We start from the raw sequence: 19,288 nt of genomic DNA, 5'->3' as shown, positions 1-19,288 counted from the left end.
ACTGGAAACAGGGAATCCAGGACGGATGATCCCTTCAGGACCAGTGGTGAGAGTGGCGATTCCGGGAGGGAGGAGGGAGGGTGGTGTAGAAAGGGGGAACCGATTATAAGGATCTACATATAACCTTCTCCCTGGGGGACAGACAACAGAAAAGTGGGTGAAGGGAGACGTTGGAGAGTGTAAGATATGACAAAATAATAAATTATCAAGGGTTCATGAGAGAGGGGGGAGCAGACAAGGGGGGGGATGAGGACCTGATGCCAGGGGCTTAAGTGGAGGAGCAGGTGCTCTGAGAATGATGAGGGCAATGAATGTACAAATGTGCTTTACACAATTGATATATGTATGGATTGTGATAAGAGTCATGAGCACCTAATAAAACGATTAAAAAAAAAAGACAGCTAGCTCCTTAAATTTTCAATAATCAAGATTTTAACTTGCAATTATAGTATTTCCTTAGCTGCATAATTATTTTGGCTTGGATTCTAGAGTCTAAGAACCAAATATTTCATCCCAATAATCATTGAAAATATTTTAAATGTTCCTAAGTGTTTCTAAAGGAGCCCTAGTGAGCTAACAAGGTCAACCATTTGAAACCTCCTTGGGGGAAAGATGGGGCTGTTTATTTCTGTAAAGAGTTATAATCTTGGAAACCCACAGGGGCTGTCCTGAAGGCTTACTAGGACTCAGAATCAACTCAATAGCCGTGAGGTTGGTGTGTCTGGAAGTGTTACTAAAGTGCTACTAATATACCATAGTAGCAAAGAAAGATACAGACAGAACACAGAATGAGACAATTTATACTCTTAAAAATGTAACATTCATAGCTTAAAAAACAAACTAATAATACTTAATTTTTATCTTATTTAGCTCTATACTTTTGTTTGTTTTCATAGGTGTGAGAGCAGGTTGATATTTTATAGTGGCAATTGCAGAGAAAGCTGAGTGGGAAGAAAAGAAAGACTTCAATTAACAACAATAAAAAAGGCCACACAATAGAAAAAACAGTGAAATCTAAAGAGAGGTAAGATGTGAGCTAAAGGTGACGCACAAAATAAGAGAAATGGGTAAATTTTCCTCTACTGCATAGATAAAATGGCATGGTTACATAAGTTTAAATAATGCCACATTTACCTACTGATGTCAGGTTCACTTTTTTCCCCCTTAATTACTTGTTTCTTTTGGCAATATTAAAAAACATTTTTTTGGTCAATAAAATGATTTTTAAAAATGTTTTGGTATGTTTCTATAACAGAATAATCCCTTCTTGATTGGATTTTTTAAACAAACAGTCTTATTGGAACATAATTCACATATCATACAATTCAATAGTTCAGTCATATCAGGAAGAATTCTATAATCACTATCACAATCAGTTTTAGAACATTTTCTTCTGTCACGTAATCCTTGTTACTAGCTCCTCATCTCCCTCCAATCTCCCCCGTCATACCCCCAAGAAGAATTTTTCACACACGCAAACAACAGCTCTGTTGGCGCAGAGGTTAAATACCTGAATGCTAAAATAAAGATTGGTAGTTTGGACCCACCAGCTATTTGCATTATAGCCTTGGGAATCCAGTTACATTCTGTCCTGTAGTGCTGCTATGAGTCAGAATCAACTTTTGACAGCACAATGGGTTTATTTTTTAAAAAAATAATATGAAATAACAATGTACTGGTATTATATATCCATTCAAATCATTTTATTGGGGGCTCGTACAACTCTTATCACAATCCATCCATCCATCCATGTGTCAAGCACATTTGTACGTTTGTTTTCATCATCATTCTCAAAACATTTTCTTTCTACTTGAGCCCTTGGTATTGGCTCCTCATTTTCCCCCTCCCTCCCCACCCACCTTTCCCTCACGAATTCTTGGTAATTTATAAATTATTATTATTTTATCATGTCTTACACTGGTATTATATTTTTTAATGAACACAAATAACTTACTACTTTAATTAACAGTCTGAATAAATATCCATACCTTGCAATAACAGATTCAATTGGCATGATATCTGGCACATAATGGGCCATGGGAGAAACAAAATGTCCGTCTAGGATCTTACAGTCTGACTGCTCTTCAATCTGAATGAAAAACAAAATCAAGATGTATGCATGTAAGTTAAGATTCCTTGAACTAGTACAGATGTTTTTCTTTCTTTTATCTTTCATTTTTGGGAAAATTAGCCTCTTTAAAAAATATTATTAATTGGTACTTAATAGAGGTTTTTATTTTTAAAAGTTATATTCATTAAAAACATCTTTCAGTACCTCTATGAATCCTTTTTCCCTCACTGCTTTATAAACACATGATTTTACCTATACACAGTTCTTTTTCCTCTACATTCTTTACTACAGTCTAGATGAGAAAATAAACTATAAGTAATTGTCATTTATATATTGAGATACAATAACTTGAAATAGAAGAATTCAATAATATGCAATGTAGAAATAATCACAAGAAAAATGTATGAACAAATTACAAGAATAATTTACTACAATCAAATAAAGGTTGACATTAATATGCTGGAATGGATCCCTATGAGGCAACTCATTGATGTAATGCTACATATCAATACATTAACTAAAGAAAGCTGAGTTATTTATGTATATAGAAAGGGCATTTGCTAACAATTATACTTACTTTTCTCTCAATTAGTTATGTCTTTAAAATAAGGAAAGAGAAAAATAAATAAATAAATAAAATAAGGAAAGAGAATTCAAAGGGGGTCAGGGCAAGCTATTGGGAAGTTTTTAAGTATCTGGAATAAAAAATTGATTATCTGAAAAGTAAACCCCTAAATTCACAACAAAAAGTTAAAAAGAAATATTTCAGATCAATAGTCCAAATAAGACATCTGGTATATTTACCAGAATTGGCAACAAACACATCTGTGGATGATGTATATACATCTAATTTTTAATTTTTTAAAGCTAACTTGCTAGTTGTGTCAATACCATTATTGGATAATCCACATTTTTGCAAATTACCTAAAAGGGAATTTTATTATGTACTAATTTTTAACATGCGGCTTTATTATCCTTTATGTGTATTTCTGAACCAATACCATCATGTCATGTTGGTAATAGCAGCTTTATAATACCTATTGATAGATGACTGAGATAGTCTTGCCTTTTTCCTTAAAAAAATTGTGGTTTGGGTGAAAGTTCATTTTTCTTTTTTTTTCTTTTTTTAGTTTTTTTTTTGGAAAGTTCATTTTTCATAAGGCAACTTATAAACATTTTTTTGGTATTAGTTGCAATCTCCACGATGTAACGACACTCTTCCCATTGCCTCCTCCTAGGGTTTCCCATTTCTGTCCACCATTTTCTGGCCCTTTCTTGACTTTTGAACTTTGCTTTTAGGCAAATGTGGCCTTTTGATCATGTATGGTTGGTTTTCTGAGGAGCGCATTCTTCACTGGTGCTACGTGCACTTATAGGCCTGCCTATTGTTAAGATGGCAGGTGACCTCGGGGAGTGGGTTTGGATCTAAATCTGAAGGATGACTATGGCCATAGTTTTGTAGTTTCCACCAGCCTTTATTAGACAAATAAATCTTGTCTTTCAAATAATTTCTTCTTTGCTCTATGTTATTCTCCCACTCTGTCTTCCTGCCCCTGAAAATAGAAGTCTGGTGGCACAGTGGGTTAAACATTGGCTGCTAACTGAAAGGTCAGTAGTTCAAACCCCCCAGCTGCTCCATGATAGGAAGATATGTCAATCTGCTACTTTGAAGATTTACATTCATGGCAGCCCTACCGGGCAGTTCTATTTTGTCCTCTAGGGTCACTATGATTAAGAATTAACTCCACAACAATGGTATGTTTTGGTTTGGTTTTGAGCCTAAAGATATAAAACGAGGTTCAAAAAGATCCAACTCCAAATACTTTCTTGTATTTAGGAATATACTATCTCTCTGCTCAAATATATGAGGACTCTTAAAAAAGTCCATGGATAAATGGAATTAAAAGATAATAGAATTTTTCCACTTTTTGATGCTTCCCTATTCATGAATGTAGTTACTATAAAGCATCTACTTAGGGTATAAATCGATATCTTTAAATGCTAAATGGAAAATCCATACCACGTTCATGTTTTAATGTTTATTATTATTTTACTTAATATTTGATCTATCTTTGACATATATTTATATTTAACCAGAATTCCCATAATTATGTTTCTTTCTTTTGAATACCTTATCAATGTAGACTGGATAATCACTTGAAACCAGATGCTGACATTTTTCTCGATTTCCAATCATCTTTCTGAATTTAAATAGTCTATCATGGGAAAGGAGGAAGCAAAAGAAAATGTTACATCTTTATACTCATTTATTGAACTGAAGAAAAATTACCCAAATTAGTGAATTTAGTCTATAAGGCATGTTAAAATTTAATCATTACAGAAAATAAATTTAGGCCTCCCCTGACCCCAATTGTATACCTCAGAGAATTATGGGAAATAACAATTAATCAGAAAGTAATGAACACATATAACACTCAAAATTTAAGAAACCAATCCTGAAACTTCATCATCTTAATCTAGATTTTCCCATGAGTATTGCTGTGTGTCTCAGTTGTGTGTGTGTGTGTGTGTGTGTGTGTGTGTGTGTGTGTTTAAAAACCCAAACTCAATGCTACCAAGTGGATTCCAACTCATAGCAACTCTATAGGACAAGGTATGACTGCCTCCCCTTTTTAAAAAATCATTTTTATTGGGGGCTCATAGAACTCTTATCACGATCCACACATACATACATCGTGTCCAGCACATCTGCACATTCGTTGCCCTCATCATTCTCAAAACATTTGCTTTCCACTTAAGCCTTTGGCATCAGCTCATTTTTCCTCTCCCTCCCCACTGCCCCGTCCCTCATGAACCCTTGATAATTTATAAATTATTATTATTTTGTCATCTCTTACACTGTCCAACGTCTCCCTTCACCCACTTCTCCACTGTCTGTCCCCCAGGGAGGAGGTTATATGTAGATCCTTGTAATCTGTTCCCCCTTTCTCCCCCACCTTCCCTCCACCCTCCCACCTGGGTTTTTGACACTAACTCTTGAAGGAAGTAGAAGCCATCTTTTTCCTATGGAGCAGCCAGTAGTTCATACTGCTAGCTTTGCATATGATAGCTCAACTTGTAAACACTAGGCCACCAGGGCTCCTCAGTGTTACAGCCATTATAAATTCTTACTACCTGAAAAAACGTAGTTTCTGGAAATCATACAAACTGTAATCAGCTTAATAACTTATGATGTTAAAAATCTAGTTGATATTTCTGAATTTTTGTTTGAAAAATGGGATTATTTTAAAAATAGTCAGAGATGAGGCTTTCTACTCTCATAAAGAATTACAGTCTCACACACACAAAAAAAAATTACAGTCTCGGAAACCCACAGCGTCAATTCTACCCTGTCCTTACAAGGTTGCTATGAGTCAGATTTGAGTTTGGCAGTGAGTTTGGAGTTCTGTTGCTAAAACTTATGAAAAGTAACAGGAAATAATCTTACAAAAATAATTTAATGCTTAATTTGTCAGGAAATCTCTCAGTTTGAGAGTAAATGATGTTATAAGTGAAATAAAATTTTAAACGTTTACTAGAACAAAATCAGACAAAAGAAATTCAGGGAAAAGAAGGTTTACCTTTTGAGATCTTCTGGCCTTCCCCATCCTCTGATAAAAAGCTTTGTGAGAAGCAGTCTCCGGTACAGAACATCTAACTTGCTCACACCCATTAGAAGTCATCAAACATCTATGAAACATAATTTCAAATGGCTTTAAAATTATTTTATTTTTATCAACACTGCAAGTTTCTGAAAATATCAGATTACTTTAATATTGACAGTGAGCTTTGAATTTAATCCCTTCTGAGTAAGATAAGATAGGGAAAATTAGAATTAAGATGAAAAAATAAAAGAAGCAGAGCCCTCAGGGATACTCAATGTACTAGATGCTGTAATGCAAGATTTTATCTTCTGCCCAGTTGACTGACAGGAAGTACCCAATTATTTGTTGAACAACAATAAGAGTGGCTAACACTAATATAAGTATTATACAGTAAAACCTGTGAATGCTAGAATCTGGGTAAGGTAGAAGCCTGTCAGAAAAAGAAAATCCAAATATTTCTCATGAAAACAAGTGATAGAAATGTGTTAAGACTATACTGTCAAACTGTACTGTACTTTTCCAGAGATGGAAAACTTCGGAGACTCCTAAAAACAAAGCAATGTTGTTGAGTTCCAGCTCTTACAGATTTTACTATACAATACTAGGTTTTATGCCAGATACTAAGCACTACTTTTAAATATGCACGTTCTCATAAAAGTGAGTGTTTTGTGTCAATTTTATAGATTTGACAAGAGAGATACAAAGATAGTTGATTTATTCACCTATAAAGTCACACACAGGTAGTGGGAGGCAGAGCTAAGATTCAACCCCGGGTAAAGGGCACAAAGATTCTCTGCTATTATATGATATTCAGTATAGTGATTACTCATTGGGGTGCAATCCATATGGTCAGCAGTTCAAAATCACCAGCAAGCAGCTTTATGGGAGAAAGACTGGGCTTTCTACTGCTGTAAACAATTAGTCTTGGAAACCCACACAGGGGGTGGCTGAGTCAGCATTAACTCAATGGCAGTGAGTTTTTTTGAGTGTACTGGAGGTTTCTTTGAGTGGTACAAACACTGGGGATGCAATTTGCTCTAATTAAAAAGTTGGAGGTTCAAGTCCAAAAAAATCAGACACTGAGAAGACAGATCTATTCTGATATACCTAGGGTTGCCATGAGCCTGAATCAATCCAATGCCAAATGTTTTAATAAATTATACTACTGTAAATGGAAGGTGAAAGAGTTCATCAGAGGTATCACTCACCTACCATTTACGTACCTTTTCCACAACTTCCTAAAGACTTTAGAGATCTACTTCTATATTTTCCACATAGAATGCTATAATTTTGATTTGAACACAAAATCTGATTCAAGTCTAAGCTTTAATCTTAGACAACAGATTTAAAATTTTTGCATTTTTATCAATGTGTTTTAATAAGTACATAGGAGCCCTTGTGCCATGTGGGCTAAGTATTGGGCTGGTAAGTATAAGGTTGGCAGTTCAAACCTACCAGACACTCTGCTGAAGGAAGATGTGGTTGCCTGCTGCATTCTGTCATATGGAGTTGCTAGGAGTCAAAATTGACTAAGTGGCAGTGGACTTGGTTTGGGAACCAGTACTTACAATTTATATTTTTGCTTTTCAACAAATTACAAGTCTAACTTAATGATCTTCATTTGCATAGGTGTACAATCAAACTCACCATCAACTGGGAGGGCAATTTAAATTGTTTTTGTGCCTGGGCAGGTAAAAACAAGTCATTCATATTGCCCCTCACAATCCCTAGGACCAAGAATAGCATTTACTTGTTAGGCAATACAGTCACAGAATATTAAGTATGAAGGAATTTCAAAATGTTCAGGGAAAATGGATTTTTGGGGTATTTTTTAATATCACCCACTTTACACACTACCCTATTTCCATGTACTATTCAATTATCTTTTATGTTTTGGTTCTTTTATAAATTTGATAAAAGATAATAAAACATTTGCCAATTTAACCATTTTTGTGTATACAATTCAGTAATATTAATTACATTTATAAGGTTATACAATCACCACCACTATTTTCTTCTAAAATGTTCATCATCCTTAAAAGAAACTCAGCATCTGCTTAAATATTTAACTCCTTCTCCTATTCCCACCAGCTCCTGGTAATAAGGAATGAACTTATATCTAATTGTTGTTGCTGCGTTGCTTCCTACCTAAAGCTACCCTGTGTACAACTGAACAAAACACTACTTGGTGTCGCTGCATCCTCGTAATTCTGTTCGAGCCTACTATTTGCAGCTACTTTGTCAATCCACCTCAATGAGGGTTTTTTTCTTTTTCACTGCTTTTCCTCTTTACTACGCATGATGTTTGTTTCTAGGGATACCTGCTGATAGCATGTCCAAAATAAGTGGACTCCTTGATTCCAATGAGCATTCTGGCTATATGTCCTCCAAGAGATTTGTTCGTTCTTCTGGCAGTCTACGGGACTTTCAATAGTCTTTGCCAGTCCCACAATCGAAATGCATTGCTTCATGTTCGGTTTTCTTCACTCAATGTTCAATTTTCACAGGCATAGGAGATGACTGAAAATACCATGGCAGGTATACCTTAGTCCTCAAAGTGACATCCTTGCTTTTCAACACTTTAGAGTGCAACTGATTCATCATGTGCAACATGTTACTTAATTTCTTTGACGACTCTTCCATGAACATTGATTGTGGATCCAAGCAAGTTGAAATCCTTGGCAACTTCAATTTTTGTTTTTATCATCATACTGTCTACTGGTCCAGTTGTGAGGATTTTTGTTTTCTTTACACTGAGTTGAACTTCACAGTGAAGGTTGCAGCCCTTGATCTTCATCAAGTGCTTCAAGTCCTCCTCACTTTCAGGAAGCAAGCTAGTGACATCTGCATATCACAGATTGTTAATAAGATCTCCAACGAGTTCTTCTAATAGTCCAGTTTCTCAGATTATTTGCTCAGCATATATCAGACAGGGCAAGGGAGAGGTGGAGATAGAGAGCATGTGGGGAGGCCACACACTATCATGGGACTACATTTCCCAGAACCTCTTGCTGGAGGAATTTTCCAAAGAATCTCTTACGTGAATGCTTTAAGAGTCAGTGTAGAACTCACTCTCACTGCCATGGAGTCAATTCTGACATGTACAGCAGGGGAATAATAAATAAGGGGACTGGCCAGGTTGGCTGGGAAGGTTTTTCTTCCTCCTAGGAGTTTCTTAGAAGCCCTGATGGTATAGTTGGTTACCTATGAGTAAAGCTGCTGAATCATATGGTGGAGTGCAGTGAATTATGTAATATGACTCATCTAGGCAGTCTTTGTAATCCTCACCAAATGATTTTTTTCCCGATGGGTCTGGATAAGAGAGTCTGGAGAAAGATACTGATAGGATTACAGGATTCAACTGAATGATTGCTAACGGGATAAATTGAGGTGGCCATCCTGGGCATAAAATGAACCATCTCAGAAGCAGGAAATGGAGATTTCACTACTAGCGAGGGAGAAGAGTCAGGAGTGGAGTGTATGTTTTGTACTCTGATATCCTTGTACATTGAACCTCCTTAACTTAGGAGCCACAGCTTTGACACCACAGGGGCGGCATCAGCAACAGAACCAAGAGCCTGAGCATGAGACAGAATGGTGGGATTCTCAGCCTGGAGAAATAAAGCTCAGCACCTTCAGGCTGAAGTTTATGAAGAAGTCACAGACCCAAAGAACTGTAACACAGCATGGGCCCACGAAAGTCAAAGACCAGCGAGGGCCTGCCTGCAGGCACAATTAGAAGTGGATGTCTTGTTTGAATATTGTATTCTGTTAACTTGCCCAATAAATAAGAACTCTGTAATTGTGAGTATTGTCTGTGAGTTGTGTATGGGCATTGTAATGAATTATGAAGCCTATCTGAAAAGCAGAGAGTGCTGTAGGAGGGCCAGGTGGTTTCAGGATAGATAAAGTTGGTGGGTGGAACCTTATCTCCCCTCAACCTCATAGATACTGGCCCTGGGCAGGTGATGCTGATAATGGAGATCTTTACCATTCCCCTTTGTGAAGTTAGAAGAGATCAGGAACCACCTCAAAGTTTGTTTTCACATGACAATTCCATGTTTAACTTTCTGAGGTGCTACCATGCTGTTTTGCCCAGCAGTTACACCAATTTACAATTCGAACAGCAGTGCATGAGGGTTCTATTATCTCCACATTGCCATTTTCCAATTTTCTGATAATAAGCTTCATAGGAGAAATGGAGTGGTATCTCACTGAGGCTTTCACTGACATTCCTTGCTGAGAAATGTTTCTATCTTCTTGCTATTGTGAATAGTGCTGCCAAGAATATGGGTTTGCATAGATCTGCTCCTGCTATGTTCTTTATTTCATTATATATTCTAAGTAGATTAGAAGGACTGCTGGGTCACATGGTATTTATATTCCCAAATGTCTGAAAAAGCGCTATCTGCTTTCCACTGATTGTACAGTTTTACAGTCCCACCCACAGTGCATGAAGGTTTCAATTGCTCTGCACCACTCCCCCATCCCCTGTCCCACAGCATTGGTTTTCTGCTTTTCAAAAAATTTTGCTTTCAATACTGGGTGAGGTGGCATATCATCATTGTTTTGATTTGTGTGTTAAGCTAGATTGAATAGAGAAGCAAATACAATAGTACTCATATATGTGAGCTTTAATCAAAAAATAATTAAATATCAAGAAAACATCCCAGGCCAGTGCAACCCAAGTCCAAAATTCTGACACTCGTCCATAAGTCTCTCTTCAGACTCATGCAGCCACGTGCAATGATGCAGGATGCAGGAATCACAGGTTGGTGGGTGCAGTCATGTGGATCCAATGGTGGTGGATGCATCACAGGGCTCCAGCAGTTTGCACGGTGGTCAGCAAGCAGAAAGGTGAAGGCAGAGAGATCTGGCCTTCAGAGAGCTATATACCTCGGTCACACCTCCAAGTAAGGTCATCAGGCTGCAACCTGACTGACAGTCTAAACTCTACTTCTATACTTTCATATATCATCAATTTGACATGAAATTATGTAACTACCACAATTTGCATCTCTCTGAGGACTACTGATCATAAGCTTCTTCATATGTTTTCTGGCCACCTGAATGTCTTCTTTGGTAAACTGCTCATGTCCTCTGCCTATTTTTAAATTGGGTTATTGATATTTTTCTTGTCGAGGTGTTTCAGTTTTGTTCACATAGGTTGTAGAGATTTAGTCCCTTGTCTGATGTCATTGCCAAAAATTTGTTCTGTCTGTGATCTCTCGTTTCACTCTTTTGGTGAAACCTTTTCATGTATGTGCCTTACTTTTAAGAAGTCCCAGTCACCTCTTGTTTTCTGCTGTGCATTTTTCATTCTGTTTAGTAGTGTGTTTATGCCATGTATTCCTTATTATTTATGTATTTATCTTTATAATTCTAGGTTTACATTTAGGTCTATACTTTATCCTGAATTCATTTTTGTACACAGAGTGAAGTATGGATCCTGTTTCAATCCTCTGCAAATGGAAATCCAATTCTGCAAGCACCATTTCTGAAGTGATTCTCTTCCCTATTTAATGTTTTTAGGTCTTTTGCCAAAAAATCAGTTATCTGTAGGTGAATAAGTTCATTTCTGGGTTCTCTATCCAGTTCCATTGGTCTACATATATGCCATTGTAGCAATATTAGTCTGTCTTGATTACATTGTAGGTTTTGTGATATGGCAATTCCATGTGAGAGGCTTCCTACTTTGTTCTTTAGTAGTGCTTTGCTTATCCCGTGTCTTTCTTTTCCACATAAAATTGGTGATTAGTTGTTCCAACTCTTTGAAGAATGAAACAGGAATCTGGGAGGGGGTTAAAATGAGAAGCCAATATTAAGGGCTCAAGTCAAAGACAAATGTTTTGAGAATGATGATGGCAACAAATGTACATATGTACTTGACACAATGAATGTATGTATGGATTGTGATAAGAAATGTACAAGCCCCCCACAAGATATGACAAAATAATAATGTATAAATTATCAAGGGCTCATGAGGGAGGTGGAAGCAAGGAGGGAGGGGAAAAATGAGGACCTAAAGCCAGGGGCTTAAGTGGAGAGGAAATGTTTTGAGAATGATGAAGGCAATGGATATATAAATGCGCTCTACACAATTGATGTATGTATGGATTGTAATAAGAATTGTATGGGAAAAAAAAGAATTGTATGAGCCCCTAATAAAATTAGGAAAAAAAAAAAAAGGTACAAGCCCCCAATAAAATGATTTAAAAAAAAAGAAACAAATCTGGATTGGAATTGCATTATATATATATATACACACACACACACACACATACACACACACACATATCAATCACTTGGAGTAGTATTAACATTTTTATAGTATTAGGTTTTCTGAGCCATCTTCTTCCACATATGTATATCTCTTTTGGTTTCTTGTAGTGTAGTAACCCACCACAATGAACCCCAATGTAACCATGATGTAGTAGTCAATTTAGATGTAGCCATCTTTACAATGTAACCATATTGTATTATTAGCCTGAGTGTAGCCATGTTGTACTGACCCAAGTATGGCCATTTCACAGCTACTGTAACTCTTCTTGTAACTACTGTTTTCTGTAACTGCTGAGCCGTTGCCATTATTCTTGAAATTGTTGATATTTAGATAATAAGAGAGGAGTGGAATTACTATATGTATATATATATATATTGAGGAAGTTCAAACTAAAACAATGATGGAGTGCAATTGGACATTTAGCTTAACTTCGGTTAAAAGTAAATGTCCCCTATCATCAAATGGAATGCAAATGAAAAGACCATTCTTAACTCACAGACATACAAAATCAGGTAGTTATTACCCATGGCTGCAGTGTTCTCACCACTGAACTAGAAAATCAAATTATAGGTATGTCACCCTCGACAAGATGGACTAACACAGTACATGCAACAGTGGGCTCCAACAGAACAACTGTGAGACAGATGCAGGACCAGGTGGTGTTTCATTCTGTTGTATATAGAGTTGCTCTAAGTTGGAACTGATTCAATGGCACCCAACAATGTCACAAATATCACCACAATGTCACAAATGTAAAGACAACTATGAAACAGTACTGTTAAGAAAATTCTTATCTATATCTCACAACAAAAAAACCCATTGCCATTGCAAAGATTCTGCCTCATAATGAGCCTGAGTAGAACTGCCTGTGGGAGAGTGAAATTTAATGTGTCTCTTCTACCCAAGCCTCTGTAACTGCCACCAAATGATTGGGTGGGACTTTGCAAATAGAACATGTGTAACATTAATAGAAGGGATTCATCGTTTTTGTTACCGCCCAGTGCCGCCTGTGGTCTGGATGGATGAGTCTTTTTTGAAGCAGTAGTAGAAAGGAGAGAAACGCTAACCCCTCGGAAGGGCACATTCACATTCAAGATCTCTGTCTGAAGGGGTGGAGGCTGCCGAGCCCAGATACTTCACAGACTGTGGCACAGAGACTCAGGGGAGGAGCACCGGGACTATGGAGTAATTTCTCCTTATCTGGCTGGAGACTACTACTGAACTGTGGTACACAATGACAGGCAGGCTGCCTTCCTGGCCCATGGAGGCAAAGGGCAAAGGACCATATGGCTGAGAGACAAAGAACCAGAGAAAGACTTGGTGGCTGGCTGAGGAGACCAATGGCTGTTTGCTGAACCTAACTTGTGGTAACCTGTTAAGCTCCCTAATGTTGTTGTTAGGTGCCATCAAGTCAGCTCCAATTCACGGAGACCCTATGTACACAGAACAAAACACCGCCTGGTTCTGCACTAGCCTCACAATTGTTTTCTTATATTTGAGCCCATCAATGCAGCTGCTGTGTCAATCCATTTTCTTGAGGAGTTTCCTCTTTTTTGTTGCCTCTTTACTTTAAGTATGATCTATGTGGTGATAAACCCAGCATAGATTTAGAGTAGTGTGGGAGGAATGGTTAGGGTCAGAATAGGTTGAGAATGGCACATGAAGGTTTATCTATAGACTCCTGCTTTGTAACAATATGGAAGCCAGAGGATGTCAGGATAGATATAAAATTAGTGTTCTCTCTAAATTAAACACCACCTATTTAGTGAGCCATACTAGTTTGTTTGCCTTCTTAAATTGTTGAATTATGAGTGTTTATAAAAATTTTAAAGGGAAAAAACTGATGCTTTCTGATTGAGTTGCATTCTGACAACTTTGTGGTACTGTAAATTAAGTCAAATACCTTTTTTGAGTTGTGATGAAAGTCAAATATTTTTTTTGTTTCACTATTAGTGCCTTTTATGATAAATATTTTTATAAATTTGATCTTTTTTTGTCTTTGAGGAATTGAGACATTACATATAAGCATACAAGTATATTTTAATACACATGTACATAAAATACACAAGTCATTAAATAGCAGTTATATATTCAATTAGTAAAAATTCTAATATATCTTAAATCTGGGACTACTAAAACACAAAGCTAGTATCATTCTGCTCAAAAAAGACAGCTGTGTTACCTTAAATCTTTGAAGGTGTCACTAAAGCCTTTAAATACAAGAATTTGAAGTACAAATATCAGCAATCTAGTATCGTTCCCTCTATCCCTCCTACCTTTCCTTGGCAACAAAGATAGTTTTCCAAGAATCCCTGAAGTGGAACAGTAGAAGCTAAGTATATTATCTATCCCTATGTAACAAATTACAGCAAAGTGTGGCTTTAAATAACACACATTATCTCATAAGCTTTCTGGGTCAGGAGTCTACACATTACCAGAGTGAGTTTTCTGCTCCAGCGCCTCACCTAGCTATTAACAACCTGCAATGTACAGATGACACAATCTTGCCTGCTATAAGTAAGGAGGACTTTGAGCACTTGCTGATGAAGATCAAGAATTGCAGCCTTCAGTATGGATTACAACCTAATATAAATGATAAATGGAGAGAAGTTTGAAGATGTCAAGGATTTGATTTTACTTGGATTCAAACTCAATGCTTGTAGAAGCAGCAGTTAGGAAATCAAACAATGCATTGCAAAAGGTAGGAATTACAGAACAGTGTAAAAAATGTAGGGACTATGGGGACACTTTAGAAACTGTTCACCATACTGGAAGAAATCAATTTCTTATCCTTTGAGTAGAATATGTGGACTGATACATTCAGAATATCAAACAAAAAATAAATAAACAAAACAAACCCACTTCCATGGAATCAAATACAACTCCTAATGACCCTATAGGACAGAGTCGAATGGCTCCACAAATCTTCTGAGACTGTAAATCTTTACAGGAGCAGACAGCCTCTTTCTTCTGTGGCTGGTGAGTTTGGGGCTAGCAGTCCTAATGTTTAACCCACTGTGCCACCAGGATTCCAGGCTTGGCAGTTGCACACTGACTGCCAATGACTGTCCCCTTATTGTTTACTTATCCTGCCTTGTGGTAACCTATTAACTTCTCTAATTAACTCCCTTAGTTGTGAGTGTTGTCTGTGAGTTTTGCGTAGCCACTGCAATGAATGATCAAACAGAGCACAGAAGTAGAGTGCCACGGAGGAATAACTCAAGAAAGTAAAGAATGGTGGAATGTGGAGACATGTTTGACCCCTGCCTCCTGGCAATAGGGAAACCAGCTCAGGGCAGATATGGTCCTCCAACTTCACTTATTAATTGCACAGTGAGAGGATACAACCTCGATATACACCTGTCCTGACTTTAAACCATGCAGTATCCCCTTGTTCCACTGGCTCCACTAACCTAATAGGCTTTCAAGGCTGTAATCTTTACAGAAGCAGACTGCCACATCTTTCCACTGAGTAGCTTGTTGTTGGATGCCATTGAGTAGGTTCCAACTCATAGCGACCCTGTGCACACCAGAACAAAATACTCTGCAGCCCTGCACCATCTTCCCAATTGTTCTTAAGCTTGAGCCCATTTTTGCAGCCACTTGTCAATTCACCTCATTGAGAGCCTTCCTCTTTTTCCCTGCCCCTACTTTACCAAGTATGATATTCTTCCCCAGAGGCTGGTCTCTCTTGACCTGTCCAAAGTTTGTGAGATGAAATCTTGTCACCCTTGCCTCTAAGGAGCACTCTGGCTGTATTTCTTCCAAGACAGAATTGTTTATCCCTTTGGAAATCCACAGTACTTTCAATATTCCTCACAAACGCGACAATTTAAAGGCATAAATTCTTCTTTGGTGTTCCTTATTCAACGTCCAACTTTCACATGCATATGAGATACCTGATTTTAAACCATTGTGTTAGTCTAGCTACTTTAGAGAAACAAATCCACAGAAACTCATATGTGTACGAGAGAGTTTTATATAAAGGGTAAGTGCACATCAAGAAAACATCCCAACCCAGTACTGCCCAAGTCCACAAGTCCAACATTAATCCATATGTCCAACACCAATTCACAAAGTCCTCCTCCATCTCACAAAACACATGCAATGATGCCGACTGCAGGAGGAAAGTCAAATCAGTGAACGTGTAAGCATCTCAGCGCTGGCAGGGGTCTCCACATGGGTGCTCCAGCAACCAGGGCTATATCGGGGTAGGTTTATGTGGCTTCTCCTCAGGAATGTCTTGCAAGAAGTGAGCCTTGCAAACTGAAGCAGGGAACTGGCTAAGGCAGCTGCACCCTGGTCCAACCATCAGAAAGCAAGAGCCCCGAGAACTAGAAATGCGAGGCTCATTGAGCCATTTACCCCTATGCCCCTCAAATTAACCCCACATGTGTTTATCGGCCAGGATAGCACAATAAACTAACTCAACCATATAGAAAATACCATGGCTGTGGCACATGCCACTTAGTCCTCAAAGGTAACATCCTTGTTTTCAACATTCTAAATACCAATAGGTCTTGTGATTTTGGCTAATGCTATCAGTGCTGCTTGAACTTCTTCCTTCAGTACCACTGTTTTTTGCTCAAATGCTACCTTCTGAGATGGTGGAATGTTGACTTGTTGTTTTTGATACATAGAGTTTTGTTCCCTTTCCATCTGCTTTTGATGCTTCCTGTATCATTCAATATTTTGCCTGAATCTTTTAATACTGCAGCTCAAGACTTGAATTTTTTCAGTTCTTTTAGTTTAAGATATGCTGAGCATGTTCTTCCTTTTGGGGTTTCTAACTATAGGTTTTTGCACATTTCATTATAATGTTTGTCTTTGAAAATTGCCCTTTTCTTCATCTATTCTATATGTCTTAGTTACTTTACAATTAAGAGCAAGTTTTAGAGTCTCTTCTGACATCCACTTTGATCTTTTCTTTCTAAACATTTTTTTGGAACTTAGTTTTATTTGTTGCCTTGACAACTATGTTATAACAAGTAAATATCATATAAACAACTTTAAAGTTTAAAGTCTCTATATAACAGGATAAAAACAAATCTTGTAATAGTACTAATCAAGTTGTCTCTTAGGACAGTGTGGTAGTTACATAATCTGGTGTCAATTTGAGGATTGAGAGTATGGTGGTGGAGTCTGTCCTGTCAATCGGGATATAGCCAATGGGGCCTCTGTGTGGGCGTGGCCCTCTCCTGAGGATTCTGGGAACTCCTGTAGTCCCTCCTTGGAGGCAGGAGACTTTCCCTCTGCTAACTCCCTTGGTGACTCTCTACTGACAAGGATCACTCCCTGCAAGACATCCCTGAGGAGAAGCCACACGGACCTACCCAGATGCAACCAGAGTCCTGGGAGCTGGAGAAGCCATGTGGAGACCCTGCCAGTGCTGAGATGCTTACAATGCCACTGGATCCACAAGATTTTCCCACCCATTAGCCTGTGATTGTCCTGCATTTGGCATCACTGCATATGTTTTGTGAATCTGAAGAGGACTTTATAGATTGTTATTGAACATATGGGCTAATATTGGACTTACGGACTTGATCTGGACTGGGCTGGGATGTTTTGTCAATATTCAACTGCTCTTGTATATAAAGCTCTTTCCTATACCCATGAGTCTCCCTGGATTTGTTTCTCTAGTCTACCAAGACTAACAGACAGTTCTGATATATTTAATAATTTTAATGAAAAACAAACAGCTATTATCTTCTCCCTGAGTTTCATTATACAAAATAAGAAAGATTAGCACAAAGTTCTAGTTCATTAAAACCCTGGGTTTAGTTTCTCATGAAAAGCTTAATTGTCTTTTGCTTTCCTCATGAATGATGTTATTGATGTCCTCCCATAACTGATCAGTTTTGTTTGTTTTTTTCATTAGTGTTCAATGTAGCAAATCTATTCTTGGAATGTTCTTGAAATTCAGGTGTGATAAGACTCACGGTTATATGTTGGCTCTTGTGTACATACTGTATATACTTGGTGTATAAGCCGAGTTTTCCGGCATATTTTTTTTTCTTTTTTAACATTTTATTAGGGGTTCATACAACTGTTATCCCAATCCATACACACATCAATTGTGTAAAGCGCATTTGTACATCGTTTCTCAAAACATCCTCTCTCCATTTAAACCCCCCGACATTAGGTCCTCATTTTTCCCCTCCCTCCCCGCTCCCCCCTCCCGCATGAGCCCTTGATAGTTTATAAATGGGTATTTTGTCATATCTTGCCCGGTCCGACGTCTCCCTTCATCCACTTTTCAGTTGTCTGTCCCCCGTTCCGGCATATTTTTAATGCAGTTTTTGTGGTAAAAATTAGGTGGCTTGGCTGATATTCAGGTCGGCTTATACTCGAGTATATATGTTTAATTTTCTTCAGTTTTAACTTGAATTTATATATAAGTAATGTAAGTGATGGTCTGTTCCTGGCTTGGTTTTAGCTGCAAATCCTGAGTTTCTCCATATTCTCTTTCCAACGAGATAGTCAATTTGATTTCTGTGTATTTTACCTGGAGAAGTACACATATATAGTCAATGTTTGTATTGTTGAAAAATGGTGTTTATCATGAACAAGTTGTGTTTCTTCCAAAATTCTATCATGCAAACTTCAGTTTTGCTTCTATAACCAAGACCAAATTTTTCAACTACTGTTCCTTCCTGTTTCCAACTGCCAATTATTACCAATGCATCTTGATTCATGCCCAATCATTTTCACATTGAAGATGTTATTCTCAAAAAAAGCCCTGCCATCGAGTTGATGCCAACTCATAGCGAAAACGTTGGTAGAACTCTTCAGTTTCTTCATCACTAGCTTTGATGGATGGTACATGAATTTGTTTGTCAGCCTGTTGTACTGTGATGGTTTGCGTGTTGCTCTGATGCTGGGAGGGAAGAAGCATTCAGGAACTAGAGAAATGATGTGTTTAGTTGGTGCTATACTGCACCTTGGTTGAGTCATCCCTTCCTTATAACCCTTCTGTCGGGGGATATCCAGATGGGCTTTGGGTTTCCACTCCAAATCCCCGTGTTTATATCAATATAGCTGTTTGCTTTGCATCTTCTGATACCTGATCCTGTCAACAACTCACGATCACACAGACTGGTGTACTTCTTCTGTGTGGGCTTATTTGCTTCCCTGTTGAATTCCCTGTTGTTTAACTTCAACCTTTGAGACCCCAGATGCTGTATCTTTTGATATCTGGGCACTATCAGCTTTTTTCGACACATTTGCGTTTCACCCCAATACCTCTATTTTTATGAATTAATAGAATTAAGTGTATACCTGTGTTTATACCTCTATCCATAGCTTTGCTTCCTAGATCTTTCCTCT

At 37.7% G+C, this 19,288-nt stretch overlaps 1 protein-coding gene across 2 annotated transcripts in view; it reads right to left on the bottom strand.

Moving 5' to 3' along the window:
- Window positions 1-19,288, bottom strand: part of ABHD18 (abhydrolase domain containing 18) — a 54,844-nt gene that overhangs the window by 26,551 nt on the left and 9,005 nt on the right. For both annotated transcript variants that reach the window (XM_030884787.2, XM_004711849.2), the window contains exons 2-4: window positions 5,653-5,761; window positions 4,203-4,287; window positions 1,989-2,089 (exon numbers count right to left, since the gene is read on the bottom strand). In XM_030884787.2, the coding sequence (XP_030740647.1) occupies window positions 1,989-2,089; window positions 4,203-4,287; window positions 5,653-5,744 (278 nt within the window). In that variant the 5' untranslated portion in view covers window positions 5,745-5,761. The remainder of the gene's footprint in view (window positions 1-1,988; window positions 2,090-4,202; window positions 4,288-5,652; window positions 5,762-19,288) is intronic.

This window comes from Echinops telfairi, unplaced genomic scaffold (genome assembly GCF_000313985.2).
Source record: "Echinops telfairi isolate 266 unplaced genomic scaffold, ASM31398v2 ScPeMD7_14;HRSCAF=57, whole genome shotgun sequence".
NCBI lineage: Eukaryota > Metazoa > Chordata > Mammalia > Afrosoricida > Tenrecidae > Echinops > Echinops telfairi.
This window is presented reverse-complemented; position numbering and strand designations above follow the sequence as displayed.